Genomic DNA, 21,942 nt, shown 5'->3' with positions numbered 1-21,942 from the left:
GAGGACCCACATTTGATTTCCAGCACACATATGGAGGCTCATAACTGGCTGTTACTCCTGTCCTAGGAAATCAGATGCTCTCTTCAGTCACCAAGCATGAACTTGGTGCACAAACATGCCTTTAGGCAAAACACCCATATGCGTTGCATTTATCCTGGAATGGTCATCTTTGTTGACTTGGCCAATGTTTTTAAATTAAAATTTTAATAAAAGGCTATACACAAAGCAGTGTATGAAATAATGGGTTTCTTTCTGGCATTTTTATGTGTAAATGCTATTGTATGTGGTTCTTACTCTTTCCATCCTTGCTCCCTTTTCTCCCTGCCCAGACAGCCCCCCCCCCTTTCTTTTGATTTTGAATGAGATTTGTGGAAAAACCAAAATTTGAGTTTTGCTTCTTGTCATTCTGTGTAAGGGAATGTCTCTACCAACCTCAGTGAATATTTGCCAGATCATAAGTATTCAAAGTTATGCAATATATCTGAAAAAAATGTCCATTTGAAGCTTCAGCTAGACCAAGTGAATTTACTGTAATATGCCAGTAAAATACATTGTTATAGTGCAAGACAGACAAACCAGATTTAATTGAATCAGTCAATTAAATTAATTGCCATGAACTCAGATCCCATTTCAGAACTTAATGTTTAAGATGGCTCTATATGCCAAATTTTGCTGCAATATGAAGCTGAGCGTTAATTATTATATGAAAAAAACATGTTATTGTTTTGTGTCTTTTCTAACTACATATTTCCCCTGGCTTGGCTGTTGTGTGTATATAAGACAGAATAGGTCAACATGAAGTATATTTCCCAGCAGGCAAAGATTCCAGCTATGTTTTATTACATCTCACATTAAAGAGATTCGTTAAAGGGGAATACTGAGTGAAATCTTCTCCTGGTATTTTGCTGTTGCTTTGAAAAAAATATTTTATAAAATTATGTTATTTGTATCAGCATGTAATTGGCTTATGGTTATTTAAACGTGATATATTTACACTCTTTGTTTTAATAGGGCAAGTACATTCCCACATGAGCATAGTTTGGAAGCCACATAAACATGATTATTCAATTACTAGTAAAGTATAAATGTGTGCTGAGGCAAAGAAAAATAAAAATAAAAACTTGATGACCTTACATAAAGAACGAAAAGAGAAAAACAAGTGACTGGCCTTAACAACTTGCTCATTAGAGTTGACATCAAAATGTCTACAAGCATTTCCTTGACCTGTCTCCCTGGTAGAAGATGCATGACCTAAGTCCTGCCCCAGTGGCTCTCAGCCAAAGGCATAACACACCTAGGGGCTTCTTGCACTGGCAGCCGTCCTACACTCCTGTTTCTTCCTTGAAGATTCAGCACGCACTGTTTTGTTTTAGTTTTCTTTATCTTTGGAAAGGTTGCACTGCAAAATTATTTCCTCCCAACCCAAAGCTCTTTGTTATCTCCGTCCTATATTTTCTTCTATTTTGAAGTTATCATTGGCATTTCAATGCTAAGCATATAAGTTTTCAATCCTTCCCGAAACCAAAAAGGAAGTTAGTGTCAGAGATCACGGTGTAGTAAGGAGTGGGTCCAGGAAGGACCGCTCAGGGAAGCCTTCCATCCCCAACAAGAGCAGAGGTTGAAGGTGTGAATGTGACTGTGTCCAGAGAAGAGAAATGAGATGTGGAACCCTGGAAGACATCACACTGAAGGGATGATGGATGAAATGGACCAAAAGAAGACCGCGGGAGAAAGCAGCTCAACTAAGCAGGGTCTCACTTAGAAAAACATTGAATGTTACACTGACAGGATCTAGAATAAGCCAGCTGGGAGAAAGCAAGGGCATTGCCCCCCTCCCTCCCCTCCCCTCCCCTTGCTCCTCTCCAATTCACCCCCCCCCCCAGGGCTGAGTCTGAACAAGTCATTTAAGGTGGGGAGACTCGTGTTAACTGGAGGTAGCCCCACTCTATGGGTCGGGGTCCCGGGCTGACTAAAGAGGAAAAAGCGAGCTGAACAACCGCTTTCATCCTACTTCCCAACTCATGACGCTTCTGCTGCCATACTTTCCGCCATGATGGACTCTGTGGGCCAAAGTAAACGCTGTCTTCCTTATGGTGCGCTGGTCAGGTACATTGTTACAACCTGGACCCTGGCTAGCAGAAAGGCATTTGAGGCAGCAAGACAAGCTGGGGAGGCCTGAGAACTGACACATCTGAAGGTTACAGAGACCTTGCTGACAGCGTTTTTTTTGTCAGAACTGTGGAGAAACTTTCTTTCTTTCTTTCTTTCTTTCTTTCTTTCTTTCTTTTTTTTAGTTTTTGAGACAGAGTTTCTCTGTATAGCCCTGGCTGTCCTGGATTCACTTAATAGAGCAGCTGGACTCAAACTCACAGAGATCAGCCTGCCTCTGCCTCCCCAAGTGCCATGCTAGGACTATAGGAGTGCATCACGGCACCCGACTTAGGTGGCAAACTTAGGAGAACTTAGAAGTTGGAAACATTGAACTTGGCCTAAATATTTCCCAAGTTTTAAGTTAAGGGGAAAAGCCCTCAGTCTTGCGCTCCTCACACGTCCGGCTGTGCTTATGCATGCTTTTTGATGTTTTTTGGGGTTTCGTTCTGTTACTGAGAGACAACAGATGAGTCCTGTGTGAAGAGCAGGGCAGGTCCTGGATGCCTTTGCTAGGACTGCCACCAGAGAAAGCAGCAGATGGTGATGCGACCTACAGAACTGCATCTCCCTGTGGTGTGGAAACCGGAAGTCTAAGACTTAGGCACCAGCAGGCTGGACTCCGGCCAGGCCTCTGCCTATGGTTTGCCAATGGCCGTGTTGGCACTGTGCCCTCACTTAGCCTTTCCTCTACGCAAGCATCCCTGCCTCTTCAGTCCTACTGGGTTAGGGCTCATAGACACATTTAACTTAAATCACCACCTACAGCCTCATCTCCTGTTGTAGCTGGGCATCAGGGCTCCAGGCATTTGGGAGTAAAGGGAGCGATGCCATTTGAAAGAACACCCCCAGAAGTATGGAGTGGAATGGCAGACAATGTAGCCTTCTGCTTTCTCAGCACAGAAAGTGCAGATGAGAAAACCCTCAGACAAAGTCACGGTCAAAGGAAAGATAACAACTCGGGGGGAGGGGGGAGAGAGAGAGAGAGAGAGAGAGAGAGAGAGAGAGAGAGAGAGAGAGGGGAGAAGTGTGGCTCGGGCAGAGAACGCACACAGTAGAACCAAGTTCACAAGTCACAAGGCTAATAATACTACGGAAAATTCCAATTTGTAGAGGGACTGCAGCAGCAGGAACAGTTACACAGAGAGTCGAAGTGGAAGTTTCTAGTTTCTCTGACGACTCAGTTGTGTCCCGTGCTGTTTGGCTGAAAGCTGTCTTGTGAGAGGTCACGTTTTCTGGAAGAGAGGGCACGTGGTGTTTTGCTGGGAGCAGACAGGTGAGAAGGCGCGTGATGGTGGGAAGGAAAACAAGGAGAACCATGGACTGTGAGATGAGGCTTTTGGCATCTCTACGCCACCACGGATCCTCTCGCTGGTCTTTGTTGGACTTCACTGGACTTCATTGGTTTTCTCTGGGTTTTGCTGGTCTTCATTGGTCTCTGCTGGTCTTTCCCTCACAGAGAGAAACATTCCAGAGAACTTCTCAGGGTACTCTGACTGATTCTGGCCACTTACATGGACTGTGCCAATTTGCCAGAAACTTGTGGTTTCTGCTGGATTGTGACATCTCTACAGATTCGTGTGCTCTTTGGTGCTCGCTGTTGGGCTGGACTGCTGGTGTCCTGACAACGCAGAGTAGAATTGGCCCAAGGAATTACATCTAAACAGGTCCACAACCCCTTTTTCCTATTAACATTCTTTCTCCCCTTCCTCTGGTTGGTTGCTTAAAGTGAGATTGAAGTGTTTAAGAACCCTAAATAAAGTAGGTTTTGAAAAATCTAAGTCTACAGAGAGTCAATAAGATGTCCTCTTATGCATATGCATATATGCATAAATTAATAATATATCTTTTATGCAAGTATACATAAATTAATAATATAGCCACTTATGCATATGCATATATCTATATTTTAGTATTGGGTTTCAAAAGTTCTATTTTCTTCATTTCATTGAGGTTCACATATTCATTAAATATCCAGTCTTAGTGACGTGAATGCAGGTGAATCCATGGGACCAGGCACATACAATGAAGGTGGTACCCACACTGAGACATTGTCTTGTGCTCTTGATTTCAAGTGAGGAGACTAATGCCTTTTTTTTTTTTCAAGAATATTTTTTATGTTTGTGGATATGACTGGGTGAGTGCAAGCTCTGTGTATGCAGATGCCCTTACAGGCCACAGGAAGGTGTTCAATTCCCTGGAGCTACAAGACATGCATCTCCTGCTTTAAAACACCATAGGTGTGGCAGGTTGTTACAAAGTAGTTGGAAACTGATTCAAGCTGGGTGTGGTGGCACACACCTATAATCCCAGAGGCCAAGGCTGGAGGAACCTCCATGAAGTGGTTTGTGTCAGTTGAGTGGTTCTGCTAACTCCAGCTTCCTGCAGCCATAAGACCTCTGTCCATTTCAGGCATCCCCCTTTCTGGGGATGACATGTTTTCAAGCACATTTGAGACTTCCTGTGGATGTCTCCAGGTTAACTTCCTGAGACACAAAGCTGTGTACATCTTTCTGAGGTAGAGGTTTCTCCTTTGTGGCCACTGCAGTTACTGGGAGGGACAGTGCCGAAACTACCTAGGGGTCCGCAGGTTTGACTGACACCCTCGAGGCTACCTTCAGTCTGTAGTGTTGGATCCTCAGAGGTTTTCTCTTTCTGGGGTTTCAGAAAAGGATCAGTCAGTTGGCGCATGTTCAGTCTTTGTCTGAGCCCCAGTTCTGAGGCTGGGGCATTCCCAAGCCATCAACTCTCTGTTAGCCTTCCCAGTCCTTTCCTGAGCTGCTCTCTCCACTAAAGCAAAGGGCAAAGCTCACCTTTGACACTCCTCTGCCTCACATCCAAGCTTAGCAAGTCAAGGCTGCACAGTTTAAATAGCCACAGAGACTGATATCCCAAGGCCCACGCCCACCAGGAAGCAAGAACAGTCCTTCCTCCGGTTCTGATAACACGTTTCTCCTTAGGGCCTTCAGATCCCTTCCCTGTCAATGTTTTTTCTTTGTTTTTGTTTTTGTTTTATAATCTGTGTTTCTAGTAACCACCACTTCGAGGCTGTAGGCTTTGTCTATTACTCTTTAAACTTCTAGGGGCTTTGGGTCAGACCTCCTGAGAGCCACGCCCTCTGAGAATTGTCTATGGTGGCCTTGTGGTACTAACATCTTTTCTGTGGCTGGCAAAGTTACCACAGACTCAGAATCTTAAAGCGGCATCCGCTTATCAGCCCACAATTTCTGTCAGACTCGGGTGACTCTGGGTTTAAGGTATCATGAGATCCAACTCAAGGTGCTGCTGGCTGTGGGACTCCAGCTTCCCTTCCAGACGCCTTCCTGTGATCCGGGACTTGCGTAGCCTACAGATGTTGTCCTCATGTCCCATTTCCTGTTGGCAGTTAGCCTAGCTCCCTGGGTCATTGTCCCAGCCTTGCCTGTGGCCATTGCTATTTTCAAGCCAGCAGAGGTGCTCTAAAACTTCCTGCTACAACTGCCTTGTACCCACAACAGGACAGAGAGACTTCCTGAAGACCATCAGGCTTCTGCATCTGAAATACGGCGTTTCCCTGGTACGCAGGACCCCTTTTATGGGCATTCCTTCTGATAACGCCTGTGATGGCTAATTGTGGCCGTCGATTAACACACCTGGCATGAGGGAACTCAGCTGAAGAACTGTTTCCATCAGACTGGCCCGTGTGGCCATAGCTGTGGGGCCATTTCTTGATTGCTAATTGATGCCTGAGGGCAATACTAAATCAGGTGGGCCTGAGCTGCGTAAGAAAACTATCAGAGGGCTGGAGAGGTGGGCCTGGGCTCAATTCTCAGCACCCACAGTCCCAGGGCTCCAGTGCCCTTTGCTGGCTTCCTACGACAGCCTTGTAGGTATATGGTGCACAGACATACATGCAGGCAAACAGCCATGCAGATATTTTTAAGGATTCACTTGAGAGAGACGGAGAGAGACAGAGAGACAGAGAGAGATAGAGAGATGGAGAGAAACAGAGAGAGTGAGAGAGAGAGAGAGACAGAGACAGAGAGAGAGATGGATGAGAAGGGGAAGGTAGGGCTGGACTGAACAAAACTGGGAAGCGAGTCAGTAAGCAGCGTTCCTCCGTGGTTTCTGCTTCCCAGGTGATGGACTGCAAGCTGTCAACCAAAGAAACCCTTCCATCTCTAAGCTGCTTTTGGTCAGTGTTTACCACAGCATCAGAAAGTAAATTAGAATAGTTTCGTCCCTGCTGCCCCACCCCCCACCCCCCCCCACCCCCCCCACCCCCCCCACCCCCCCCACCCCCCGCATTGAACTTTTGGGCTCTGCTTTCTCCTCAGGGCACACTTTGACTGCAGTGTTTTCTTGCAGCTCTGGCTTGCCTTATCAAGAGCAACCACCTTGCTCTTCTGGGCGTTCAGGAACCGTGCCCGAGTTCCTAGTCCGTGCTGTGTGGACATGTGCAAAGCACAGCTTGTATCTTATGAATCACAGAAAGTGCCAGTCGCTTGTGCGTGTGACTTTTCTAAGATCTCCCGGAAGCAAATAACGAAGGCATATAAGAACATAAAGACTAAAATACTCTTCATTCATTTTACTTGACATTCAGCCAAATTAAACTACCGTGCGTTATAACACAGGGCCACAGTACCAAGATCATATCAAATAACAAACGTATCTGGAAAAGATACAGCAGGTGCCAACTCTTACGTCATATAGTAAATTACATTTGGAAAACATTCATCTTAAGATAGGTTTCAGTACACACTGTTTAATTTTTAACAATATAAATTAAGTAAAAATTTTGACTTTTCTTGTTTTATGGAATACCCTCCAATCAATACCCAACGTTGAAAAATCAGTTGATTTTAACCTTAATTTAAGGTAATTAAATCTTAGAAAGTGCCAAGTTGTTGAAATAAGACCCAGCTTCTAGACTTGGCTGAAGAAACACAGCAATTTTGCTACGTGTTGGTGTGTTTTCAGTTCCTGCTCTCCCTTTCTACAGTCCAGGACCCCAGGGAGGCAGTGCTTGCCACCCACAGTGGGCACACCCTCCCTCACCAATTAACATAACCAAATAATCGCCCACAGTCACTCCCAGAGGCCTGCCTCCCATCAGGCTCTCCTGCGCATAGCATAACTTACCATAGTACCTGCCAAAACTGATCTGGACAGTTACTTTGTGTGGCAGCAAGAAAACAACCAGCAATGTAAATGCAAAACTCATTGCTCTCGTGCACGTACTATACTCATATCTGGTTTTGGTTTTTTGTTTTTGGTTTTGTTTTGTTTTGTTAGTTTTTCGAGACAGAGTCTCCCTGTGTTAGCCTTGGCTGTCCTGGACTCACTTTGTAGACCAGGCTGTCCTCGAACTCACAGCGATCCGCCTGCCTCTGCCTCCCGAGTGCTGGGACTAAAGGCGTGCGCATCTGGATGCGATTTTTATCCCATGTGCTCAACAACGCTGAACTGTGCCTGGGACACACACAAAGTTTCCCATTCTTGGAAATCATCTCAGCACTTTTTATGTTTCGAGCATCCTTCTATTCCAGAGGCTGAGTTAGTATGTTCAGCCTGTGTTTGTGGGTCACCCTGTTACTTTGTGTATCACCCAGAAGGGTACAGCCTTGACACTGCAGTCGTTTGTTTCACTAGTCCTGAGGCTTCATAGGCTTGGTTGGACAATCCTGCCACTGGTCCCAATGCAGTTAGTTCATGGTGCTGGAGGTGGTGACATTGGGACCTCAGTGTTTCCTGGGATGTTGGGCTGGCTGGGTCTCTCCTTGTATGGTTGCTCTGCATGGTCTCTTAAGTTAGATAGTGAGGTTCTTAATGGTGGTTCATATATATATATATATATATATATATATATATATATATATATTCTTTTTTTATTGAAAAATAAAATCATGCATATTACATCTCAATTGCTATCCCATCCCATGCATCCTCCCATTCCTCCCTCCCTCCTGCTTTCCCTTTACTCCCCTCGCCTATGACTGTGACTGAGGGGGACCTCCTCCCCCTGAATATGACACCGGGGTATAAAATCTCTTCTTGGTAGCCTGCTATCCTTCCTCTGAGTGCCATCGGGCCTCCCCATCAAGGGGACATGGCCAAATATGGGGCACCAGAGTTCGTGTGAAAGTCAGTCCCCACTCTCCACTTAACTGTGGAGAATGTTCTATCCCTTTCCTAGGTCTGGGTAGGGGTTTGATGCTTACTGCACTTCTTGTCCTTGATTGGTGCCATAGTTCGAGCAGAACTGCTGCACCCAGATCCACCCATCATAGTGTTCTTCTTGTAGGTTTCTAAGACTTTCTGGATCCTTCTATTTCCCCATCTCCTATATTTCTTTCACCTAGAGTCCCAATAGGATGTCCTCACCTCTATCCCACTTTTCTGGTAAGTGAAGACTTTCATGGGACATGCCCCTTGCACTAGTGTCCAGTTATAAATGAGTATATACCATTTGACTCTCTTTGCTTCTACGTGAACTCACTCATTATGATCATTTCTAGTTCAATCATTAATGGTGGTTCTTAAATGTGAGCCTTCCCTGGTGGAGAATCCTGGCCTGGAACTGATGCACTCTCATGTCTGTTACATTCCAATGTGGCCAACAGACTAGACTGTCTAAGGACAGCCACTGCAGGGGGCAGGGGCATCTCAGCATCAACCTAGGAGACACAGGTAGCTGCAGGGCAGGGAGATTACTACTTTTTGCCTCCCCTTTGTGAAGAATGGGAGTCTTTGCACTTATCTATAGGACATTTTCCAAATTCTGTCATCGCAGCCACCGCTGATTGGACAGTGTCTCACAGCTACACCTCTCAGGCTCTGGTTTTTAACCAACTCAGTGTTGACTTAGAATTTCAATTATATTTTTCTGCCAGAAGAATTCTTCAAAGCAGAGCAAACTTAGGCAACATTCAATGAAAGCAGAAAGAAAATTTAATAGCCTCCAAAAGAAAGATGGTATATCAGGAAAATAAAAAATATAGACACCTACCCCAGTTGACTTAAGAAAATTATGAATTACATCTTGGTGGCTTGCAAACCACTCATCTAACTTGAAACAAAAAGGGGCACAACTGCCTGACACTGTGGTGGGCCTTCTGATGTACTGAACGGTGTTTCTCTCATCGGCGTCATCGTCACACCGTGCCTCAGGGAGCTCTCTGCAGTGTACGCAATACGATCTTGATATCTTAGGAAATTTTCTGCTTTCTCTAGTTTTATTTTTTATGTAATTGTGTGTGTGTGTGTGTGTGTGTGTGTGTGTGTGTGTGTGTGTGTGCATGTAGGTATGTGCAAGTGACTGAAAGTGTCCCCAGAGGCCAAAGAGGGTAGGATCCCCTTGGAACTGAACGTTATAAGCCAACCATTGTGCGTGCTGGGAACTGAACTCTGGTTCTCTGTGAGCCTTCCTAACTCTTAACCTCAGAGCCATCTCTCCAGCCTTTGAAGACAACTGTCTTACTAGATTTGTGACTCCCGAAGAAGCTGGTTTCAGTTTACCCTTGTGCTTTCGAGCACATCATGGTAGTCTTCCTCCTGAAGGCAACCTACCATCCTGAAGCCGTAAGTGTGGCTCAGCAGATAGGAATGGTTTGGAGAACGGAAAAGTAAAGTGTGCTGCTGGGAGCGCGGATAGCCTGAGGACAGGTGATTAAACAGTAGCTTTCATTTCCCTGGGAACGTTCACGTTAACAAATTATATGCAAGCTAATGAAGTGATTAATTTAGCCTCTTTCCTTGCTGTCTCACTGGAGGATGTGCGGCAGACACAATAAAGTTACAGAAGCTCACCTTGACAGATGACACTTAACATTGGGTTCTGATTGGTGCAATTCTTTGTGATTATGGCTATGATTCTATATAGCCATACGGCATAGGCCACATACAAGGACTCATGAAGGTCACTTATTACTAAATCTAGTTCCACACTTCTCCGATATTTAACATGTGGTTCTAAGACTGCGCATAAACGATGATACACTGTGAAAAGGTGGAGGGTGACTTGGGCTGAAGTTAGGTCACTAAAACTCAGCAAGGTCAATGCCTGGCATATCGGTAGAGGATCCTAACTTGCTGCCTAAAAGTTCCTTTCTGCCTCTGAGAGGCAGACAAGGCTGAGTTTTAAATTCATACTACTAAGTCTATTGTAGGTGTAACATAGGATCTACTGACAATTAATACTCTGTGTAGGAGCCCTTCGGTCAGCTCCTTCACCATACTTGGAATGTCTTCATCACTCTGGCCTGACATTCCACAGCATACAACTTATCTGGGGTTTCTCTTATCCTTTGAGGGGAAACACCTGTACCTCTTACATCTTACAAGCTGAAAGCTACTTGACGTATATTTTCTAGAACAGGGCAAGCAACAAAATACCTTCAACATGTAAAGCTTATAAAGGCACTCCTCCAAAAGGCGCTCAGGAGAACAACAGGATATCTTGGTCTTTTGGGAGGCAGTGTCTTACTAAGCCACCCAGACTGATCTAGAACTTTCAGTAGTCCTCTTGCCTCAAGCCCTGGAGAACTACCGTATTCTTACACGTTAATGCCTTTCCTATGCTCTCCACTTTGGTTAAGTTCAGTCAGCATAACCAGCTTGCCCCATGCATATGCAAACAATACCTGCACTAATAGCAAGATTAAAACTCACGTGGGATGGGTGTGGCACTTCTATTACTTTTCTTCCAGCTTCTGTCCTGTTATGAGGTGTGTGGCACAATCTGTGTAGAGTTCTTTAAAAAACAAAAAAGCCACTTAGGGTGATTTCTTCCCTAGCTCTTCTAAATGAAAAACACTTTTCTTTCTAGAATGGTGAGCTATCTCAAAACCCAAAAGGTACCTTCATGGGAAAGGTAGTGTGCTCTCTCTCTGTCTTTCTCTGTCTCTCTGTCTCTCTCTCTCTCTCTCTCACACACACACACAACGGCAGTGTACTTTTTCTGTGCTGTAGTCAGCCACTGCCTTCCACACTTGGGCCCCCTGCAATGTGTGCCTTCCTGAGATTCAGTGAGAATCAATATGTAAGCTCTCTGGAGTAGGTGTAGTAAAGACCACCCGATCTGGCCAGGAAGCACAGAGCAAGTGGAGCTCATCAAAGCTGTGACATCGTCTGAGATGCACAACCCCTCAAAGCTTGGCTTTTTTGAGGAAAACCCTGGGATGTACGGCTGAGTACCAGTAGGAGTCCTCTGCGCTTTCAAAGCTTCTTACTTAAAATCCCTAAAAATCTGAGTTTCTGATGTTTGTGCCTCCACCTGCCGAAATGGCTTAAATCAGGGTTTACAGAGAAATGGATAATTTTTCTCTGCCAAAGAAGAGAACAAACAAGCATAAATATAAAAACCCCGGTTTGAAATTTTATTTGTGCTTTTTAATACCTTAGTCTGTGAGGGGAATCTTTTGGTTGGCGGTATTGATCCTAACTGGATGAAACCTTATTTTATACATGTGGTTAAAATGATAGTTGCAGTGTATAGATCTGCTTAAAACGTTAATATAAACATAAACTTTAAAAGTATGATGAGCTCGTTTTTCAACCATATTTGATGAAGGATATAACCCTGGATGTGGATCAAAAACAATCTGTTAAAAGATTTGGAATGAGAATTTGTAGTTTTCAAATAAAGACAATAGAAACTGAGACTATACTTTATCCAACCAGTTTGCTTTGAGCTAAATATGTACCTCATCTCTAATAGTGAAAAAAAATCAATAAAAGAAACATTAAATGAACAAATTGGTCTACATGTGTCAAATATGTTTGAAGATGTGAATAATTCCAAATTTATGAAACTTTGAAGATTAAAGAACATTTTATTCACAAAATAATAAGGAAAACTATTTTTAAAATGTCTTTCCCCAGAAAGATGCCAGTCTCTCTTCTGTTAAAGAAAATATGGCTTAGAAACTAAACAATGTATGTGAGCTGGAGGCAAACCTTCTTATTTTTCCCCTCAAGACAGGCTTTCTCTGTGTAGCCATGGCTGTCCTGGATTTGCTTTGTAGAGCAGGCTGGCCTTTGAACTCACGGTGTTGGGATTATTGGACCCATCTGGTGGTGCACATCTTTACTCTCAGGACTCAGTAGGTGGAGGCAGGCAAATCTCCATGTGTTTGAGGCCACGTTGGTCTACATAGCAAGTTCCAAGTCGTCTACCACTGCACAGTGAGACCCTGCCTCAAGCAAAACAAACAAAACACACACACACACACACACACACACACACACACACACACACACTTGGAGCAAATAATCTGTTATTTTTAGTATTTAGGCAATTGATAAATTTGATAAAATTGTATGTAAGTTATTGTTAGCTTTTCTATGAGAAGCAAAATAAGTGAATTGTGAGGTATGCATAAATAAAAAATTAATATTCAAATGGGCCTGAAGACTAATGACAGTTATAGCTGATGTCTTTCAGGAGACATGATCCATGCCTGCAATCCTAGCACTAGTTAGGTAGAGAAAGGAGGATAGTCACGTTCAAGGCCAGTCTATGCTACATACAAAGACTGCCTCTCAAAACTGTTTCATTTCAATGAGGATAGCCTACTAGACCAGGTTTTTCTCTACCTTCTGGTCTAGGCCTAAATTATTATTTTTTAATTAACTTAGTAGTGGTTTAATGGTAATAACATATACAGGATAAATTAAAACAAATATATATATATATAATCTCCACTTAACCGTGTTGCCCTATGCTGTAGGTTAAGTAATGACTAAAGCTGTTTATGCAGAAACTAACCCGAACTTTATGTAGCTTTATGAAAATCAGCTTCCAGGCAGTTTTGGAGAATGAACTCATTTCCGCAGGTTCGCTGGCAACCCGGACAAGGTGCCTGGTACTACAGGTGCAGGAGTTAAGCAAGCACCAGATAACACCCCACCTCTCAGCCTGAGCGGGCCTAACAGAGCCGCCTTCCTAGCTAGGGACGGAGGCAGACGACGTCCGGCTTTCCTGGGATAGCACAGGGAGCGATCGTACAAAGGCGGCCACGAAGCCTAGCTTGGGGACCAGGACGCCACTCCGCCACCGCAGGACGGAGACCCGCTCTCGCTCTGTGCGGGTGCGGAGGACGGTGGGAGGGGTAGGGCGGAGCCGCGGCGCGCGGAGTCTGTGGGGAATGGCTGGGCAGATGAGGCGGGGCTACGAGCTGGGCGGGGCCTGCGGGGAAAGAAAGGTTGGGCAGGGCCTGCGAGAGGCGGGCCAATGGATTGGTGCTTAATCGGGAGCGGCGGGGTCTACGCGGGACGTGACCTATGAGGAGGGGCGGGGTCCGCGAAGGGCGTGGTCATCTTGCAACGAGGCGGGGTCTGTGCGGGGCGGACCCTGAGTGGGCGGGTCCTGCGCAGCGGGCGGGGCGCTGGCGCTGGCGGAGACAGTCTTTGCGCCGGCGGCGGTGGCGGCTGTGGGGGCTGGGCGGAGCGCCGCGGTGCGGGGCGGCCGGGCTGGCGGCGGCCGGGAGCCGCAGGCGGGTGCGAGGCGGAGCGCACCGGGAGCCGGGACGGTGGAACGGCTGCGGAGATCCCGGGAGCGTGGAGCTGGAAGGACTGAGGTAACCGCGGGCAGCCGGCCGGGCGGAGCGGCCTCTGCAGCGGAGCTGGGGGCCAGGCGGGTCAGACCCTCTCTGGATTCCCGGGGCTGGAGGCGGCGCCCGCAGCGGGACCTGGGCCGCGCCCTGCCCGCGCCGCACCGGACAGAACCTCGTTCCGAGCCTTTGTCTGTCAGCCGAGCCGGGGCCGGAGCTGCGGCCGCGATCACTCGGGGAAGCAGGCGTCCTCCTGGGCCTGAGTGGGGACTGCCTGCCCGGTTCAGCCGGCCTTCTGCGGGAGCTGGTCCGGTGCAGCCGCAGCTCGGAGCTTCCCCTAGGGTCTGCAAACTATCAACAAAGAAGCCCCGCTGGCCGAGGGTGAGCCTGAGCTGCCTCAGTGGCGCTCTTGCACAGCTACACTGCGAGGGCTTTCAGGCTGAAATCCAGGGTGCTGCTGTAGATGGCATAAAGTACCATTTTGTTTCCGTTTCGACAGTGAGGCTTTCAAAATCTGGGTTAATTCTGTAAAAATCTGACTCGGAAGCATACTCATGAAGGAAGAAAAAAGTATAAAAGGGAAAATGGGTTTATTTAAGGGGTAATCCTGTAACTTTTTGAAAGTGCTTTCTCCGGTGAGTTGTAACAAATAGGTTTTAACGTGGTGTTTTGTTTGCTTCATTTTAGTTTTGGGAACTGTTGACTACCTGGACATAGGAACACCCAGGAACCTGCAAACAGGTCTATTTAGAATCTGTCATCTCGAAAAATTTATTTTATGAATGTTTTCCATTAAGAAGGTGTCAACAGAGGTTTGTGATTTTTGCCACATAAGAGACTCTAATTTGAAACAGCTCCTTGGCAGCGGTCATATGTCTGAAACTGGCAAGAACTAGGCTCGAGGCTCGGAATGCCCATCCTTCAGCGAGAGAGACACAGCGCTACCTACATCCTGTCTAAATGCAATCTCTCTGGTGCCACTTAACGTAATGGATGGCTTTTCTGCATCTCGTTTTCAGATAGAGCCCTGAGCCTTGCCGTGCTGTGGAGGCGTTTTCTACAGATCCAAGCACTGGCTGTCCTCTTCTGTTTTCCAGATGTGTGTTCTCATTGGTGTACTTGAAACATCTACCATCACATGAACTCCAGATTGAGCCACAAGAGTTCTGTGACCCGAGAAGATCCAGGAATGGTGTCGCCCACCTTCGGGACAAGCCATCTTTACATCCGCTTGATAATTAAATAAGTATATCCTTTGCTAATTAAGGCTATGGAACCAAATAATAAAGACAGGCACATTTCTTTGCCAAATGAACTCTAGGGCTGTTGGATTTCACTGTACCTGGCCATTCCCAGTTAACTTAAGGTACAAGTTATGCCCAGATGGACGTGAGGCCTGTGGCAATGTATCCAGATTCTAGCCCACGCTGAAGATTTTAAAAAACAAAACAAGACCTATTATGACTAACCCTCGGGAAGAAAAAGTCTGCAGAATGGCCCAAACAAGTCTACTGCAAGGGAAGCAGTTTTACTGTCGGGAATGGGTTTTCCACAAACTTCAGCACTGCCTCCAGGAGAAATCCAGCTGCTGCAGCAGTGCAGCCAACACACAGTCCCTCGCCACGAATGCTGGGAATAATGCTAGTGCCATCTCTGGCAAGGGGGCCTCCTGGGGCGTGTTGCTGGTAGGAGGGCCTGGCAGTGGGAAGACAGCCCTATGCACTGAGCTTCTGTGGCCCAGTTCACCCGCCAGCCAGCAGAGAGGTCTGCATCGCCAGGCGTTGGCTTTCCACTTCTGCAAAGCCCAGGACTCGGACACTTTGTGCGTTGGAGGGTTTATCAGAGGGCTGGTCGCCCAGATCTGCCAAAGTGGACTTCTCCAAGGTTATGAGGACAAGCTAAGAGATCCAGCCGTCCAAAGTCTCCTAGAGCCTGGAGAGTGTGAGAGGAATCCAGCGGAAGCATTTAAAAGGTAACAGTGAAGAGGTAGCCACGCTGGCATCTCCGGGCATCCAAGTCTGAGATGCCTTGACTATACTGCACAGTTGCTGCACTCGAATCGCTGTCCATGGACACAACCCTTAGGGATATATAAGGGAGCCAGACCTAAGCTTTGTATTACTGCATAGTGTGTGGCTTTGCAGTTTTAGTAACAGAATGCTGCCTGTGGATGGTAAGGGAGCCTTGTTCTAAGATATAGCAGTTAGCGGTGGGATTTTCCGCCAAGGCTGGCTTTTGTCCATAGCAGCATTTACAGTTTCTTTAAATAAGAAAGGTGCTTTCTCTACTATAGAGTCCTTAGGAGATGTATTCATGCTGTGGGTTTATTCTCTTAGTAACTAAAAGAAAAGTTGAGCGACCCATGGTGGTATTTATGAAATTCAAACCATCTTAGCGTTTGGAGAGATGAGGACAATATTGTTGTACTCATTTAAGAATCTCTGTGATAAACGGGGCGGGCTGGTGTAAGTGAGCGTGCTGCTGCTGAAAATGGTTTCAGATGCAAAACTGCGTTCCAGACCAGCATTCCTTAGAGGCAAGTTTTGCTTGTCAGTCTCTGCTCAGCAAGGAGCAGCCCTGTGGCCCCCTCTGCCTCACTTCTGCTGGGGTCACCCCTCTCCCTATGCACCTCTCTCTCTCTCCTCCGCACCACCCGGACCAAGTGTGTGTTCACTGTCCTGCTCTCTTGTGCCTGAGAGGTTTGTGTAGAAGAGGGATTTGCGCTTGGTTTTATGTCCTGAAATCTTAAAACTTTTGCAGGCAATACTGAAAGTACTTGACAATGATGGCAAACACTGTGTGGAGTTGCTACGCTAAGTGTATCACAGGTGTTGAGTCGGGTAATTTTCTTAGGAATTCTGTGATGTGGGAACCTTTTTTTAAATTATTAATATATTTTTTGTATATGACTGTTTTATCTGCATGTACACCCATATACCAGAAGAGGGCATCAGATCCCCCATGTGGTTTCTGGGAATTGAACTCAAGACCTCTGGGAAAGCAGAGAGTGCTCTTAGTGGCTGAGCCATCTCTCCAGCCCCTATTCTATTTTCTTGATGAGGAAACTGAGAGAGGGAAAGCAGAAGGAAGTTACCTAAGCTTATAAAGTTTGGGAAGGTACATACTGATGTGTGTGTATATACACACACACACACATATATATATATAATTATATATTATATATATACACACACACTAGTGTATGCAGTTGCATCAGATGTGGGTGGTGAAGGTGGAGAGCCTGGAGGTGTGTGTTTAGTACCATGTCAGATGGCCCATAGAGTACCAGTAAGTGTGGGGTGTGAATGGGAGATGTCCCCATAAACTCAAGAGTTGAAATCTTGGGCAGCTAGGGCAGCCCTAGAGGTGGGGCCTAACTGAAGGAGGTAGGTGCCTGGGGTTAGGCCTTGAAGTTTCATAGCCCCACCCCATTTCCTCTCTGCTCTCTGCTTCCTGGCAGTGGACATAATGTGACCATGTGCCTCAAGTTACTGCTGCCATGCCCTTCTCCGGTATAAAGAGCTGCATGCCCTCAACCTGTGGACCAAAGCCCTTCTCCCTTTAAGTTGCTTCTGTTAGGTGTTTGATCACAGCGGTGAAAAATAGTCAGCGCAGGTAGGGTGACCAGGAGGACTGAAGGTGAATTGCTCAGATAGGGAGATCAGCTTGGGCGTAGGGGCCAAGAGGGGTGACATTCTTCTAGACTTTTTAATGTGTAAAAACAGGACCACTGTCTGTAAGCTGCTGAGAAAATCAGAACAAGCCTGGGACACAGACTCAGCCAGGTGGTAGGTTTGGTGGAGGGCACCCTGTGGGGAAGCTTTGTGTTCAGTAGCACGGCTTCCAGCTGGTCATAAGCACCTCCGTCCCCCACTCGCTGCCTTTTCTCAAGATAGCCATTAATAATCAAGGAGCCGTGTTTAATTTGTTTTAAATAATTTCATAAGCTATCTGGGTGGCATTAAAAGGGATCGCTTCTAGAATGCGTAGTCAGATACCTAAGAGTTCAAACTCCTGTTTGGTAGCTGTGTGCTTTTGTTTAGTGTGTTCTCACCTCAAGCAACCCTTTCTTCATAATACTGATTTTCCTGAAAGTGTTCAGGAAAATTTCTCCCCCTCAGACATTAGTCTGTAATGCCTTCTGCCTGATTTGCAGTTATTAACTAATCAAGGGGAAGGAAGCTCAGTTAGGGCCTTAGGTGAAAACCACACCCACACTGTCCTTATGATTGACAGGGGGGCCAGTCTCGGTGGTCCCACCTATACTTCCTGTGTGTCATCTCACAAGAAGTACCTCATGAGCTGAGGCTCCTCCATCCAGGCTTTCCCACCCTTTAGAGCTGGAAATCCACTGCTTGTACCCTTTGCACTCTGGCATTTTGTTACAGCAATACAAAAAGAGGACTTAGGCAAAGCACTTTGAGTGAACTCTGCAGAAAAATTCATTAGGAACATGTGTTAGATCTGGACATGAGTAGACACCATTCAACATGTCACCTAAACGAGGGCTGTCGTTCCAAGTAGCTACTTTACTTGGGTAGAGTTAAAAGTAGACAGTTAAGGGTTTCCGTGACGAATCACCATGACCAAAGGCAACCAGAGGAGGAAAGGGTTTATTTGTTTATGTACTCATATCACTGTGCATAGTCAAAGGAAGTCAGGACAAGAACACAAACAGAGGAGTGCTGCTTACTGGCTTGCTCATCATTGCTTGCTCAGCCTGCTTTCCTTCAGGACCACCAGCCCAGGGATGGCACCACCCACAGTGGGCTGGGCCCTCCTCCATCCATCACTAATTTAGAAAATGCACTATGGGCTTGCCTCCAGCCACGTTATGGAGGCATTTTCTGGATTGAGGTTCCTTCCTCTCAGATGACCTTAGCTTGTGGCAAGTTGACATAAAACTAGCCAGCATGGTGTGGAAGGAGATAATTGATGCAGAATTAAATGAAATAGAAATGTAAGCCTGGAAAAATAGAAGCATCCTTTTTTCTTTTGATAAAAATTCCAGGGTAGCTTTTGTAGCCATACTTTCTTAACATATAAATCTTGATGATATCAGTGGCTTTGTGAATATACAGAAACAGGGCAGCAGTCTACATTTGATGAACGAAAGCCTTAGCTGGGGAACTGGCTGAGGAGAGATTCAGTCAGGAGCTTTTCAATCCACTTGACTTTCTTTCCCCCCTCAGTTTGACTCTTTAACTTTTTCCTGCTATGTCACTCTTAATCCGTGTATAGATGGTGTTGTGGTGCTAGTTACTTTCTTACATGAGATGGTGTGTGCCTGAGTTTATTGCAGTGACTTTTAGTCTAGCTACACATGGCACCCTCTTTCCCCTCAGACATGGTGTGTGCTGCTTCTCAGATGCAGGGCTCTAAAGTTCCCCTCTTGTTTGTTCGTTCGTTTGTTCTTCATTCGTTCATTCAAAAGCAGACAGTGAGAGCTGTGCTGAGTTGGGGGCTGAGTTGGGCTGGAGGTAAAGCAGTGGGCGGTGCCCTGCCTTAAAAAGACTGTGTTCTAATACCCATCCTGCTTCCTTTTCTAACTTTCTTTATTGGTTGGTTGGTTTGTTTTGTTTTTTTCAAGCCAGGGTTTCTCCTGGATCTCACTCTGTAGGCCAGGCTGGCCCCGAACTCGCAGAGATCCTCCTGCTTCTGCCTCCCGAGTGCTGGGATCAAAGGTCTGCTCCTCCACCACCTGGCTTCTGCTTCTCTGAAGAGTACAGTGTTCTTGTGACACGCTGTGCCGTGCGTAGTATTATTTTGCTTACCAAAGAGACATAATGGCCAAATACTTGCTTCTTCTCATCTTCATCTTGTTTGCAATTAGCTGTATATATTTTCAGGCGTTTTTCTTTAAATTCATTTGTGTTACTCAAAGAAACGAAGCTTATAATGCTTTCTCTTTTATTTCTTTCATTTTGTCCCAGTCCTTAGGTTTTAGTACAAAGCTGTGTGTTTTGTCTTCAATTTGGCCTCTTCTCTAGTGTCAGAACAAGTAAGGCGGGGCTTCCTACCAGTCCAGTGACCATTAGCAAATTCCAGTTATTTCTGAGCAAATGGTAGCTATCTCGGTAGGAAGTGAGGTGTGTGCATGTGATGGGGTTAGGGGACCGGGGGCGGCAGCTTCAGGTCTCCCGCGTGCTTTAGTTTCACATGGCTACAAACTCGCAGCTAGGCCTTCCAGGTCGCTTGGATTTGGGTGGACAGAGTGCCCAGAAGCCCTCATTTTATCCAGCCTTTCTTTCTTTCTGGATGACACTCGGCAGGTGGCCCTTTCCCTCCGGTGTCACAGAGTGAGTGTAAGTGGATCAGCACTGTGAGGAGACAGGAAAGAAGGATGAGTGGCGCTTGCGTGTGTTAGTGGTGGAGGGCCCTGGACTTGCAGAAGAAGATCTCAAGCTGAGAGGTGGATCCCAACCCCCACCCAACAGACCAGGAGTCCTGGAGGGCCTGAGTCTTTCTGGTGCTTTTGTCTGCGTCTCCTGGCACTGATCTGGGGTCTCTTACTCTGGCAGGTATCCCTTGCTCCCGCCCCTCTTCACCATCTTGATGACGTCATCCCTGCCTGAGGAACTTTGCCTGCCTCCTGTAGTGCTGAGTTAGCATTTTGCATGATGTCAACAGCTGCTAAGTAATTATCATTTAATGGATGCATAATGCCGCTTGCCTATTTAAAATATTCTCTAGCATAACTGAAAGGCTGAAGCCTTTGAACGAGTAAGAAAAATAAAATGTTGTATTGTTAAGGCCAGTTTTAAACGCAGAACAGACTAGTGTAATGATTTGTAATTTATTAACCTTCTGTGTGAATTGGCATCAGTCCAGGTAATTTAGTGGCCAGATAACCACCTCCAGCCTCACCTCTCTTCAACCGAGGGCTCAGGGCACAAGGCCCGCTTCTTGGTCCCTTGTGTGTGCTCACAACAAAATATTCTTTTTCCATCATTTGTCTTTTATAATTAATACTATATAGGAGAATTGCCATTTTCATTCTTTTTTAAAAGCATTTTGAAAATTAAAACATATGTACACGTGTCTGTGCATCAGATCTCCAGGAGCTAGAGCAATAGGTGGTTATTAGCCACCAGATGTGGGTGCTGGGAATCAAACTCGGGACCTCTGTGAGAACAGTAGTTTTCTTAACTGCCACACCATCTCTCCACCCTCTTCATTTCCCATTTTTAAGTATTTTTAAATTGAAGATCCCTGTTAAAATGTCTTTTTTTTTTTTTTTTTTTTTTTTTTTTTGGTCCACAGTTTAAACACTATGAAACTATAATTTCATTCACAAAACTTTGCAGGTGTCTTTCAGGCCAAGACTTTTTACCCTTTGCCTTGTCATTTAAAATATTTATGTGTACATTGATTTACTTTTAAAAGCATTCTTAGTTATATATAGTGTGTGCTTGTGAGTGGGTGTGTATGCATGAGGAGTCTGCAGAGGCTTGCAGAGGGAGTTGGATTCCCCCCCCCCCCCCCCCCCCGCAGAGCCAGAGTGACAGCTGCTTGTGAGCCGCCATGTGGGTGCTGGGAACTGGACTCAGTTGGGAGATCAGTAGGCACCCTCAGTCCCTGAGCCATTTCCCCAGCCCCGCCCTGTCTTCTTCCACTTCCTTCCCTCATGTCTCTTCTCTTGCTCCTGGGTGGACTCTGAGTGCTGAGCCCCTCAAGTGCTCTCTGCAGCTGCTCTGCACGCTTGGCCTCCCAGAGCTTGTGTGATACTGACCCAGTGTGTTGCTCATATGTCCATATTTTTAATTTACTTTGGCTATCACTCATTTTCCCTTTAGACCAGAGAGAAGAAAGCGGTGCCCTATAACAAGTTGGAATCTTTTTACACAATTCCCGGGACGGTTCTCTAACTGCAGTGTGGGGTCTGCGCCAGCTGCTGTGTGTGTTGGGGGGGGGGGCTGATGTGCTGGCTGCCCCATCTCTGCTGTTCTACACGTGGACAGTGGCATTTGTTTGCGTAGGCCAGAAACACCCTGCGAGTTCTCTGCAAGCTTGCACTCAGGTTGTCTTCACTTCGTCCCGTAAATGGAATTTCTTCCACCTCTCGGTCACTTGGTTTTTCTTATCTTACTGAAATGTGATTTCTGTCACGCATGCCCACAGGGAGATGTAAATGTATCGTTGGCAGCCTCTGAACTCATGGCTCAGCCTGCCTTTTGCATCTCTGATGTCACTGAGCACTTTTCATTGTTTGTTCTTTTTCCCAGAATCCCCCTCTGACTGTTCTTCGGTGGCTCTTCCT

At 46.1% G+C, this 21,942-nt stretch overlaps 1 protein-coding gene and 1 pseudogene across 4 annotated transcripts in view; one reads left to right on the top strand and one right to left on the bottom strand.

The window, feature by feature from the left end:
* The window catches only part of LOC311590286 (small ribosomal subunit protein uS19-like), a 75,781-nt pseudogene extending 62,519 nt beyond the window's left edge, over positions 1-13,262 (bottom strand). Inside the window, exons 1-2 of the transcript XR_014783585.1 lie at positions 12,899-13,262; positions 10,801-10,882 (exon numbers count right to left, since the gene is read on the bottom strand). The product of XR_014783585.1 is annotated as a small ribosomal subunit protein uS19-like (transcript). The remainder of the gene's footprint in view (positions 1-10,800; positions 10,883-12,898) is intronic.
* A 263-nt stretch (positions 13,263-13,525) lies between these two features.
* Positions 13,526-21,942, top strand: part of ANKRD50 (ankyrin repeat domain containing 50) — a 30,951-nt gene continuing 22,534 nt past the window's right edge. The window contains exons 1-2 of one of the 3 annotated variants that reach the window (XM_084769015.1): positions 13,526-13,709; positions 14,780-15,654. In XM_084769015.1, the coding sequence (XP_084625141.1) occupies positions 15,143-15,654 (512 nt within the window). In that variant the 5' untranslated portion in view covers positions 13,526-13,709; positions 14,780-15,142. Of the gene's footprint in view, positions 13,710-14,369; positions 15,655-21,942 lie in introns of all 3 variants that reach the window. The other 2 variants (XM_084769014.1, XM_084769013.1) reach the window with 2 other exon arrangements.

The sequence above is a fragment of the Acomys minous genome (assembly GCF_964271855.1).
Source record: "Acomys minous genome assembly, chromosome: 19".
In the NCBI taxonomy this organism is placed as follows: Eukaryota; Metazoa; Chordata; class Mammalia; order Rodentia; family Muridae; genus Acomys; species Acomys minous.
This window is presented reverse-complemented; position numbering and strand designations above follow the sequence as displayed.